This window comes from Chiloscyllium plagiosum, unplaced genomic scaffold (assembly GCF_037043375.1).
Source record: "Chiloscyllium plagiosum isolate Xiang-an unplaced genomic scaffold, Cpla_swu_hap1 HiC_scaffold_53X, whole genome shotgun sequence".
NCBI classification, from domain to species: Eukaryota; Metazoa; Chordata; class Chondrichthyes; order Orectolobiformes; family Hemiscylliidae; genus Chiloscyllium; species Chiloscyllium plagiosum.
The window spans coordinates 20,008,589-20,020,703 of record NW_028270191.1 but is presented as its reverse complement, the minus strand read 5'-3'; the positions used below and the strand labels follow the sequence as shown (position 1 = coordinate 20,020,703).

The following is a 12,115-nucleotide window of genomic DNA, read 5'->3' as shown; positions in this document are numbered from 1 at the left end:
TGAGCTATCGGGAGAGGTTAAATAGGCTGGAGCTGTTTTCCCTGGACCATCAGAGGCCAAGGGGTGACCTTGTAGAGGTTTATAAAATCATGAGTGGCACGGATAGGGTAAATAGACAAAATCTTTTCCCTGCGGTGGAGAAGTCCTGAACTAGGAGGCATAGGTTTAGGGTGAGATTTAAATGAGACCTAAGGGGCAACCTTTTCACGCAAAGGGTGGTACGTGTATGGAGGCTGGTACAATTGCAACATTTAAAAGGTGTCTGGTTGGGTTTATGAATAGAAAGGGTTTAGAGGGATCTGGGTTAAATGCTGGCAAATGGGACTAGATTAGTTTAGGATATCTGGTCAGCATGGAGGAGTTGGATCGAAGGATCTATTTCCATGCTGTACATCTCTATGACTGTATGATTCTATGATCCAGTCAGTTTCCCAATGAGCATGTCAGCTTAAAATTACTCCTATTATCCCAATTCTCTTCAGAAATTGAAGTTGAAGGGAGGTGTACGGGAAACTGCATCTGATTAAACCAAGTCTTGAGAGGGTATTACTCTTAATAACTCACTATTTTTTTCTAAACTTGAATTGTTATTGAAATGTATATTTTGATCACTCTGATAAAGTGCTTGGCTAAGGCTTCCTTGGCACTGTGATGACACTATGGCTTTAAGAGATGCATTTTGTCCCTTTTTTTAATGAAGAAAGGTTGAGACAGAGGTAGCGAGCAGTCTGCTCAATGCCAATACAGAAAACAGCTTGTGAGGTCTTGGAGGCTTTTATTAACTTGGAACAATGGAAGCAGCTTGAATGGGTGGGGTCAAGCTCCCACAGAACCACAATTTTTAGTTTTCTGTAGATGCTAGAGTCTTGAAGCTGAATGTGGAAGCTCTTATTCCTCTCTCCGTTACAGTTAAAGGCTGGAGTTCTCTTTCTGCTGCGAGAAATGCATGTGGGTGAATCTGTTTTACTGAACTTGCCTTTGCCAACGGCGTGTTTCTGGGATGCTACTATATTCATACCATCAATTATTAGTCGTGGCTAATATATCTAGTATTTCACTAAGCATTTTGATAGAGTTACAGTGAAGCCAATTCTTTATTTTGTCTGTATCTTAACTGTAGAGTAAAAATAAAGTGTGTTTTCCTTAATGTCAAGTAGTTTGACCAATCAAAGTGCACGTGGAACGCAACATCTTACACTTTCCCTAAAATAAGCAAACTTTAAAGTCCAGACTATCTTCTGAATATAATTTGAGGGGGGTTTGGTCTGGTCCATAATAGCACTAATGGCAATTTTGGAACTTTCTCCCTGTACACCTGGCTTATAGATCCTTGTGTGTCACCCACCTCAAGTAGCTAATTCCAATGAGCCATTAAGTGGCAGCAAGTTGTTTGACTTAGAGACCAGAGACTGCTGGCTGCTCCTTCAAATCAAGATCCTGAATTCAGTCTCTTCTTTGGACAATGCAGTAATTTCTTCCTGTCAAGATCTGATATATCTTAGATGGGCCAAAGTACACTTTAAAGGAGATTGCTAGGAATAAGCATATTTGTGGATGGAAAGGCCCATATTTGGTTTGCTTCCAATTGAAAATTTCCATATGTTTAAGAATGGGATAAATCAATAATCTCCCGGACATTTTGAGATAGCGGCTGTTTCTGCCTTGTCTCTATGCAGAGTTTTATCTTTTCTGAACTTGCATTTCTAATATAACTGCATGGTAAAATAGGACTGAGTCAGCATGGCTTCATTGAGAGGAGGTCATTCTCTGAAGAAATAAAGAGCAAGTTCAACATAAAATAACAGCCCACAGTGTTAGGGGTAAGGTACTGGCATGGATAGAGGACTGACAGACTGGTAGAAGGCAGACAGTAGGGTTAAAGGGGTCTTTTTCAGGATTGCAGCTAGTGATTAGTGCAGTTCCGCAGGGATCCATATGGGACCACAACTATTCACGTTCTATATTAACAATCTGGACAAAGGAACTGAGGGCATCGTTACTAAGTTTGTAGCTGACACAAAGATAGGTGGAGAGACAGGAAGTGTTGAGTAAGAGGGGAGGCTATGGAAGGCCTTGGACAGGCTAGAAGAATGGGCAAAGAAGTGGGAAGATGGAATACAATGTGGGAAAGTGTGAGGTTATGCACTTGGGTAGAAAGAAGAGGTTTAAAATATTTTCTGAAAAGTGCAAGGCTTTGGAAATCTGAAGCACAAAGGGACTTGGGAGTCCTAGCTCAGGATTCTCTTAAAATTAACATGCAAGTTCAGTTGGCAGTTTGGAAGGCAAATGCAATGTTAGCATTCATTTTCAAGAGGGCTAGAATACAAAAGCAGAGCTGCACTGCTGAGGCTATTTAAGGTTCTGGTCAGACTTCATTTGGAATACTGTGGGCAGTTGAGAGGCCTGGATAGAGTGAAAGTGGATAAGATGTTTGTACTAGTAGGAGACTAGGACCCGAGGGCACAGCTTCAGAGTGGTTAATCTGTGGAACTCATTGCCATAGATGGCTGTGGAGACCAAGTCATTGAGTGCATTTGAGACAGATAGGTTCTTGATGGGTATGGGGATCAAGGTTTTTAAGAAGGCAGGAGAATGGGGTTGAGAAACAGATCAGCCATAATTGAATGGTGGAGCAGACTCGATGGGCTGAAGGGCCTAATTCTGCTCCTACATCTTATATCTAAGTACCATCATCTCCTTTGCATCACAGTTTTTGTCAAGAGATGTTTGACCTCTGGGTCAGATTTCCAGATTCTGCAGACTTGCTCTTCTGTCAGTTTGAGAAGAGCTTGCATTATCTCACAGCTGCTGCTATCATTTTTGTGATTTGCAGCTTATATTTGTCAGTTCAGTTGCATAGTCACAAAAGTGATCACCAGCGGTTGTGTCTCTCTCCAGAAGTCCATGTCTCACCCAACCTGCACCATCAGTGAGGAACAAGGGATAATCAATGCAATATAAATAGACCTTGGTGCAGATCATCCAAGGTTCTGCCAAAGAATACAAAACTTCCTTACTAAAACCATCACAAAGGTGAGTGTACTCACAGAGATAGGCTTCTCTTGTAGGGGGAGAATAGAGTGGAGCAGCCAAGGTAAAACTTTGACCTCTTTGTAAACTTGTGATATACCATTAAAATAAATGGGTAGAAAAACCATGATTGGTGAGCGTAGAAGCAGAAAGCCCTAGCCCATGTTTCATCTAACCCAAAAATGTGTAATGCAGAAAATCCCCTGCTGACATCATAAATGCTGCCCTTCAAAACAGTTCATTATACATGAAGTGCTCTGGACATTTCTGGAATACATTAAGGCATGTTGCAAAAGATCATGGTCCTGAACTTCCTCAGGGAAGGTGCACACAGTTCCTGTGTAAAATGCAAACGAGAACAGTGGAGGGAATGAGAAATTGGGTGGATCCAAAAATGTTAAGTCTTTTCCTGAAAACTGGCACAAGAGACTTCCTGCTGCAACAACAGACATTCTGCTCTCACCATAATGATCTAAGAAAAGGCAGGAGTCATTACAGGCAGAGTGATTTCACCTGCCAGATTTATTACAACTCCTGCCACTTACATCATGTGCCAGTGACAGGAAAGCTAGAGAATATTTAGACCAGAACTCAGAAGTGATGGAACTGCGTCTCTCAAAGGAAGCCCACAATCAATTATTGCTCCTATTTCCTTTGGCTATCTCAATTGCTTATTAGTATTTTGGGATCATGTTCCACAATTCAGCTTGTCTCTGAAAACAAGCCTCTTTTGCAGCAGAGAGTGGTGGGGCCTGGGCGGAAGTGAGGTCGGACCACAGAGGCTGTTGGGAAGGTTAGTGAGTGCTATTTAAGTAGTTACTTCGAAGCCAGTGGTCTTTTTTGCAGCAGAGAGCGGCGGGAGCTGGGTTGAAGTGAGGTCAGTGCGCAGAGGCTGTTGGGAAGGTTAGTGAGTGCTATTTAAGTAGGTCTGGTCTGAGCCCCTTAAGAGTCCACAGACTCACAGCAAATAAAAAGGGGGTCGAGGGAAGTGTCTGGTGAGAAAAGTGAGAGTCTTTGGCTTATGCCACAGACTCATGAAATTACGCTACAGTTTGAAGAGGGTGAAGACATGACTGCCAACCTGATTCAGTGTACTGTGTGCATGATGTGGGAGGTCAGGGACACTGATGATGTCTCTGGCTCTCATAGCTGTGGAAAGTATGTACACATTCAGCTTCTGAAGGAGCATGTTGCAGCTGAAGAAAGAACTAGATGACCTCAGGCTCATCCAAGAGAATGAGAATTTTCTGGACAGAACCTTCAGCGAGGTCATTACACCGAGCATATCAGGAGAGAGAAGGGAGATGACAATGAGGAAGGATGAGATGATTCAAGTAAAAGAGATCCCAGGGGAAGTACCTCGCGTGAATAGGTTGACTCTCTTCTCACTGCCAGTCTGAGAGGCGGACAGGTCTGCCAACTGAAAATAGGTGCGAAGGCAGAGCCGAGGAGTCAGACATCATGCAAAGCCGTGGTAATAGGGGACTTCATAGTGAGAGGGACTGAAAGGGGTTTCTGCAGCAACAGGCGGGATTTGAGGATGGTGTGTTGCCTTCCTGGTGCCAGGATCCAGGACATCACCAACAGAGTGCAGGAAATCCTCAAGGGTGAAGGTGAAGAGCCAGAGGTGGTGGTTCATGTCAGCACAAATTACATTCAATCCCTTGCGAGGGGGGACATAGAATCAGGAGATATAGAGTCAGTATGGATAGAGCTGAGAAATTCTAAGGGTAGAAAGACCCTAATGAGAGTTATCTACAGGCCCCCAAACAGTAGTCTGGATGTAGGGTGTAAGTTTAAAAAGGGAGTTGAAATTGGCCTGTTGCAAAGGTATTACTACAGTTGTTATGGTGGATTTCAACATGCAGGTAGACTGGGAGAATCAGGATGGTACTGGACTCCAAGAGAGTTTGTGGAATGCCTCGGAGATGGATCCTTAGAACAGCTTGTACTGGAGCCTACCTGGGAGAAGGCAATTCTGGATCTGGTGTTGCGCAACAAACCGGATTTGATCAGGGACCTCAAAGTAAAGGAGCCATTAGGAGGTAGTGACCATTATATGATCAGTTTTAATCTGCAATTTGAGAGGGAGAATTGTAAGTGTCAGTATTGCAGTTGAACAAATGGAACTATAGAGCTATGAGGGAGAAGCTGGCCAAAGTTCAAAACCCTAGCAGGGATGGCAGTGGAACAACAATGGCAGGTATTTCTGGATATAATGCATAAGGTGCAGGATCAGTTCATTCCAAAGAGGAAGAAAGATCCTGATGGAAGGCAGGGGCAACCGTGGCTGACGTTAAGGACTGTATAAAGATTAAAAAGTATAACATAGAAAAGATGAGCTGGAAGCCGAAGGACTGGGAAACTTTTAGAGCAAGAGGATAACTAAAAAGGCAATACGCGGAGAACAAATGAGGTGTAAAGGCAAATTGGCCAAAAAGATGAAGGATAGTAAAAGCTTTTTTAGGCATGGGAAAAGACAGACTAAAATTGGGCCCTTGAAGACAGAAACGGGTGAATTTATTATGGGGAACAAGGAAATGGCAGAAGAATTGAATAGATACTTTGCTTCTATCTTCCCCAGTGAAGATAGAAGCAATCTTCCAGCTGTAATAGTGGCTGAAGGACCTAGGGTAATGGATGAACAGAAGGGAATTTATATTAGGCAGGAAATTTTGTTGGACAGACTGTTAGGTGTGAAGGTTGATAAATCCCCAGGATTTGGTCTGCATCCCAGGATACAGGAGGTGGCTGTAGAAATTGTGAACGCATTGGTAATCATTTTGGTACGCATTGGTAACCAAAGTGCATGGTTACAAAGTTCAATCAGGTCATAAGTGGAAATGAGATTGCAAGGAAACAAGCAGCTATCTGCCACCAACAAGCCTGGAACTGTTAAGTACCTCAGCAAATTCAGTTAGCAAGAAATACTGAAACAAGACTGATCTTACTGGGCTAGGTGCTTTATCTCAAATTAACCCCTATATATTGTCCCTACTCACATTACAAGTGTCTGGATGTTCAAGGTTTTAAAAAAAAAAATATAAAAACCACACCAGGTATAGTCCAACAGGTTTATTTGAAAGCACGAGCTTTCAGAATGCTGCACCTTCAAGTAGCTATGGAACAATATATAGGCAAGAATTATTTTTTTTCTATAAAGCTAGATGTTGTACCTTAGTGATCTTTTCCACAGCTAGCTGCTTTAAAAAAAGTGCTCAAAAAAAACACTAAATAAACCTGTTGGTCTATAACCTGGTTGTGATTTTTTTTTTTAAAGCTTTGCCCACCTGAATCCAATACCAGCTCTTCCACATTTGGTACACATGGAAACATATGACTGCAATAGGTATCATTTACCTACCATCTCACCCTTCTGAAACTGAGCAATATTGGAAAGGTGAGGTACTTCCAAAGTTAAGGTACTGGGGATTCTGGGTGATGTAGAAGCAATTGCCCCAACCTCTGGGTTTGAGTCCCACTCATGACAAACTTGATTAAATAAAAAGCACCAACTCATGGTAGACATTAAACTGCTTTAAAAGAAAAGTGATCAAGCTGTTACAACCTTGCTGTTGTATGACACCCCTTCCCAACTGTTTTTTTTTAAAAAAAGCCTGGATCTTTTATTCAAATACTTGGGCAAGGAGTTTAAAAAAAAATCACAACACCAGGTTAAAGTCCAACAGGTTTAACTGGATGCACACTAGTATGGGCAATGAGGTGATGCTAAGATACCAGTCAATTAATTATGAAGAAACCCTTTCAACACCTTTGTCACAAGGGTCAACAAACAGAAAACAGTTTGAAGGCACAAGACATTTTAACCTTAAAACCTTTTACATCTACCTCAGTAGTAGATGCAGTATTTGCTATTGAGCAAATTATCCTGCAAATGAAACCATGTTTTACATCTTCACCAGCTCCCTACAGGAGTTCAGGTTAGATTCCCTAGTGTGTAAACGGCCTTTCAGCCCAACAAGGCCGAGCCAACCCTCTGAAGAGTAACCCATTGCACCCCCCACCATGGACAATTTTAGCATAGCCAATTCACCTGAGCACTCAGGAAACAGACATGGGTAGAATGTGCAAACTCCACACAGAGCTGCCAGAGGCTGGAATTGAACCAAAATCCTGATGCTGCGAGGAATCAGTGCTAACCACTAAGCCACCCAATATAAGTGTAGCTACACAGTGTAAGGATAGGTAGTAAAGCCTGCTTTCAGCTAGTTAAGATATATTGCACTACATCTGTTTCAGATGAACCCCACCACTGTCAGGAGACATTGAGACAGTCACATACAGTAATCACTTCAGGAAAGTTTTATTAACAGGTTTCACAGGAGAAAAGTAAGGCACAGAATCAGAATACAAATAAAAGCAGAACAAGACAACATTTAAGTCTGAACTTAATACTCCTCTCCTTCTTCTTCACCCTCACCACTATCAGCACCAACTTCCTCATAATCCTTCTCTAAGGCAGCCATATCCTCACGGGCTTCTGAGAACTCTCCTTCCTCCATACCCTCACCAACATACCAGTGAACAAAGGCACGCTTGGCATACATCAGGTCAAACTTGTGGTCCAGGCGAGCCCAAGCTTCAGCAACAGCTGTGGTGTTGCTCAACATACATACAGCCCGCTGAACCTTGGCCAAGTCACCTCCAGGAACCACAGTAGGAGGCTGGTAGTTAATACCAACCTTAAAACCAGTGGGACACCAATCCACAAACTGGATGGTACGTTTAGTTTTAATAGTAGCAATAGCAGCATTGACATCTTTTGGCACTACGTCACCACGGTAAAGGAGACAGCAGGCCATGTACTTGCCATGGCGAGGGTCACATTTAACCATCTGGTTGGCTGGCTCAAAACATGCATTGGTTATTTCTGCTACTGTAAGCTGCTCATGGTATGCCTTCTCAGCAGAGATAACTGGCGCATAAGTGGCCAAGGGGAAATGGATACGGGGATATGGCACCAAGTTGGTCTGGAACTCGGTCAGATCAACATTCAGGGCACCATCAAAGCGAAGGGAGGCAGTGATAGAGGACACTATCTGACTGATGAGGCGGTTCAGGTTGGTGTAAGTTGGCCTTTCAATATCTAAGTTTCTTCGGCAGATGTCATAGATGGCTTCGTTGTCAACCATGAAAGCACAATCAGAGTGCTCCAGGGTAGTGTGGGTTGTCAGGATGGAATTGTAAGGCTCCACCACTGCAGTGGACACCTGGGGAGCTGGGTAGATGGAGAATTCAAGCTTGGATTTCTTGCCATAGTCAACGGAGAGACGTTCCATCAGAAGAGATGTAAACCCAGAGCCAGTGCCACCACCAAAGCTGTGGAACACCAGGAAACCTTGCAGACCTGTGCATTGGTCAGCCTGTTTTAAAATAAGCAGAGATACCACAAGTATATTAAGTACAGTACATAGTTAATTATAACAGAACAAAAAAGATGAAGTATACAATAAGAAATTCTCTATATACAAGAGCAAACATCTCCTTCACAAATTGAACAGAATTTTAGTCAAGGACTAAATCAAAACCTAAATGGGATTTAACAGCCAGCTCACCAGTTTACGGATGCGGTCCAGAACCAAGTCAATGATTTCCTTGCCAATTGTGTAGTGACCACGGGCATAGTTATTGGCTGCATCTTCCTTCCCAGTGATCAGCTGCTCAGGGTGGAACAACTGGCGGTATGTACCAGTACGAACCTCATCTAGGATGGGGAGACAAAATTCAGCAATTGATTAACACGTGCAATCGTGGGATGAAATCAGGCTCAAGCATAACCAGAGAAGAGAAGAGATCTGAAGGCAACTGTCACCCATGCTATCACCTACCTATTACAGTTGGCTCCAAGTCCACAAACACAGCTCGTGGAACATGTTTGCCTGCTCCAGTCTCACTGAAGAACGTGTTGAAGGAATCATCTCCACCTCCGATGGTCTTGTCACTGGGCATCTGCCCATCAGGCTGGATGCCGTGTTCCAAGCAGTAAAGCTCCCAACAGGCATTTCCAATCTGGACTCCAGCCTGGCCAACATGGATACTGATGCACTCACGCTGTAGGAGAGAAAAGAATATAATGTAATAAATTTAATCTATGCATTCCACACTGAGTTAGTGCAAGCCAACATCTGTTGGAAAACCCACAGAATGATCAAAATGAATTCAAGCAACAATCTCATCTTGGAAAATACCAAACTTAATCATAATCCCTGCAGTCAACAGTTAAAGTGTGCGCAGTAGGTCTTTATTGTACAGCATTTTGCTGAGTCAGAGAATAAGTCATTTGGATCCATTTCAAATTACCAGTTGCGGTACATAGATGCATGGGTGCGGAACATACCAGAGTCCAAACCCAAAAAGACAGTTTGGAAATGGAAGATTTTACGAGGGGGAAAAAAGCGCTCTGGAAGTCCTGAGTGGAAACAGACATCAACAAACAAATTTCCAATATTTTAAAGCCAGCAATGCAGGGCTTTAAAAATTAATTGCCTATGGTTGAGGAAGAGGAAATTAGTTCAGAGGAGATGTACTAGAGAGCTTTTTTGCCGTTGAGGTCAGCCCGATCGCATGAATGAGCAATCAGCCATGTGACCGATTACTAATTACATCATCTTTCTACACGAAGAGATCATCCAGCTGCTCCTCGAGAAAGGAAATAAATCTCCGCAATATAAAACTGAAAAAAAAGTTACATCTGAAGCTGCAACGACTTCTGGTTAGGTCGATAAGGCGTACTGCAACTAAGTGTTTCTTGATATAAAAAAAGGCGCTCCCTGTGAGATTTTTTCGAAAAGTATGAAAGGGGCTGTGGCTCGAAGATTTGGAAGGGGGAGGAGTTATCCTAACTGCCGTATATACTTTCGAAATGTTTGCAGCGTTCGGCGGGACAATGAGCGAGTGAATGCCGTTAAACCGCCTTCTGGCCGCCTCGTGCTCACCAAACCGCCACCATTTTAAACTTCCTTAGAGAGGGGCAGACTTCCTCATTTCAAATTCTCGTCGCCCAACACTCTCGTAAATTCGTTTTTTAAAAAAAAAACTCGCCCCTAAAAAAGGCATACCGGCGGGCCAGGTAGAAATGTTAGAATTTATTTCTTTCTTTCCCCGGAATGAAGTGTCTGGCCCAAGGCACCGTTAAACACGCAAAAGGCGGGAAAAGACCAAACGCCGGTAACGGACTTTCCCTTACATCACAGGACGAGTTGAAAAAAAACCCGAAACACGGACAACTTCGACGTTTCAGTTTAAGAAAGGAAACAGACGAAAAATAAAGTTAAGATGCAAATCAATAATTTTTTTTTCTTTCCATTAACATTACACATTTGCGACCGACTACGGGGAGCTTACCATTTTTTAAAAGTTTTGCTGTCTCAAACTTTTCTCTAGGTGAGAAAAACGATCTCGACTCGTCAACGCTTAAGCTCTTACAAGCTGACAACAAGGAGTCGCTGTAAGAGATCTCTAGCACCTCTCTGCGGGCGCGGCTGCTTTAATAGCCGCGCTGGCGTCATAATGGGGCGGGCCGCGTCGGTGACGCGGTGACATCTGCGCTGTGGGGGTGGGGTGACTGCTTGGCTGGCGGCAGGCCGAGAGGCGTGATTGGTCCATTGCACACAATTCAAACAAAAATGCCTGAAAAAGGAAATGTGGCAGCAGGCGCGGGCCAACTTTGGGAGGGCGCAGTTCCGTTTCCGTTTCAAGGGTATTGTTAGCGTTGTTTTGACAAATGATTGAGAGCCAAAAAGTATTTTTTGGGGAGAGGGAACTGTTTAGCCGAAAAATTCTAACACAACTCTTAATATCTTTTACGTCGTTCACAATTGAATAATTAGGAACAAAAACAGTCATTTCTTGAGAAACTCAGCAGCATCTTTGTAGAGAAAACTGCTAACGTTTCGGGTCCAGTGACGGTTCTCCACCAATTTCTGTTTTTGTTTCGGATTTGCAGCATCCGCAGTTCTTTGTAGGGTTTTATTTGGCTTGGCATTAAATAGTTACGATTGTATAAAGAACGTAACAGGAGTTGGCCATTTAGTTTATTTAGCTGCTCCCATTCAGTTAATTCATCACTGATCTAACTTCAACTCCACTCCCAACTAATTCCAGTATTCCTTGATTTTCTTAGAGTCCACGTTAATGTCATGTTAAAATTGTACAAGGCATTGGTTCGGCCGCATTTAGAATACTGTGTACAGTTCTGGTCGCCACATTACCAAAAGGATATAGACGCTTTGGAGAGGGTGCAGAGAAAGTTTACGAGGATGTTGCCTGGTATGGAAGGTGCTAACTATGAAGAGAGGTTGAGTAGTTTAGGATTGTTTTCATTAGAAAAAAGAAGATTGAGGGGGGACCTGATTGAGGTTTACAAAATCATGAAGGGTATAGACAGGGTAGATAGAGATAAGCTTTTTCCCAGGGTGAAGGATTCAATAACGAGAGGTGACGCTTTCAAGGTGAGAGGTGAAAAGTTTAAGGGGGATACACGCGGCAAGTACTTTACACAGAGGGTGGTAGGTGCCTGGAACGTGTTGCCACCCGAGGTAGTAGAGGCAGGCATGGTAGATTCATTTAAGATACATCTGGACAGGTGCATGAGTAGGCGGGGAGCAGAGGGATACAGATGCTTAGGAATTGGGCGACAGGTTTAGACAGTGGATTTGGATCGGCTCAGGCTTGGAGGCCGAAGGGCCTGTTCCTGGGTTGTAAATATTCTTTGTTCTTCTTTCTAATCAACTGTCTTAAATAGAATCAATAACCCGAGCATCCAGAACTCCAGATAATCCTATGAATGAAAAGAAGTCTATGTTGTACTTCCTCTAAAGTAAATATATCGTCCTTAAGTGAAGACACAGTATCCAGGTGTAGTATAATTGTCGCAAAAGGTCTTTAATCTAATATTCTGGATCAGTGGTGCTGGAAGAGCACAGCAGTTCAGGCAGCATCCGAGGACAGGCAAAGTCCGAGGACAGGCAAAATCGACGTTTCGGGCAAAAGCCCTTCATCAGGAATAAAGGCGGAGAGATAAGCTAGAGGGGGTGGGGAGAGAGTAGCATAGAGTACAATAGGT

The 12,115-nt window shown here is 43.2% G+C and overlaps 1 protein-coding gene across 1 annotated transcript; it reads right to left on the bottom strand.

Annotated features, from left to right (window-relative positions):
- Nucleotides 1–7,338: 7,338 nt before the first annotated feature.
- Nucleotides 7,339–10,530, bottom strand: LOC122543305 (tubulin alpha-1C chain). Its single transcript, XM_043681819.2, has 4 exons — nt 10,396–10,530; nt 8,880–9,102; nt 8,607–8,755; nt 7,339–8,414 (listed from the first exon to the last, which is right to left on the bottom strand). Exons 1-4 carry the CDS (start codon nt 10,396–10,398, stop codon nt 7,440–7,442), a joined length of 1,350 nt encoding a protein of 449 aa, XP_043537754.2. The 5' UTR covers nt 10,399–10,530; the 3' UTR covers nt 7,339–7,439.
- Nucleotides 10,531–12,115: the final 1,585 nt, after the last annotated feature.

Excerpts from the sequence above, each read along its gene's own strand:
- LOC122543305 (XM_043681819.2), bottom strand. Across the intron at positions 8,756-8,879 it reads CTTGGAGCCAACTGTAATAG|ATGAGGTTCGTACTGGTACA; the intron begins GTAGGTGATAGC and ends TCCCCATCCTAG. Across the intron at positions 8,415-8,606 it reads TGGACCGCATCCGTAAACTG|GCTGACCAATGCACAGGTCT; the intron begins GTGAGCTGGCTG and ends ATTTTAAAACAG.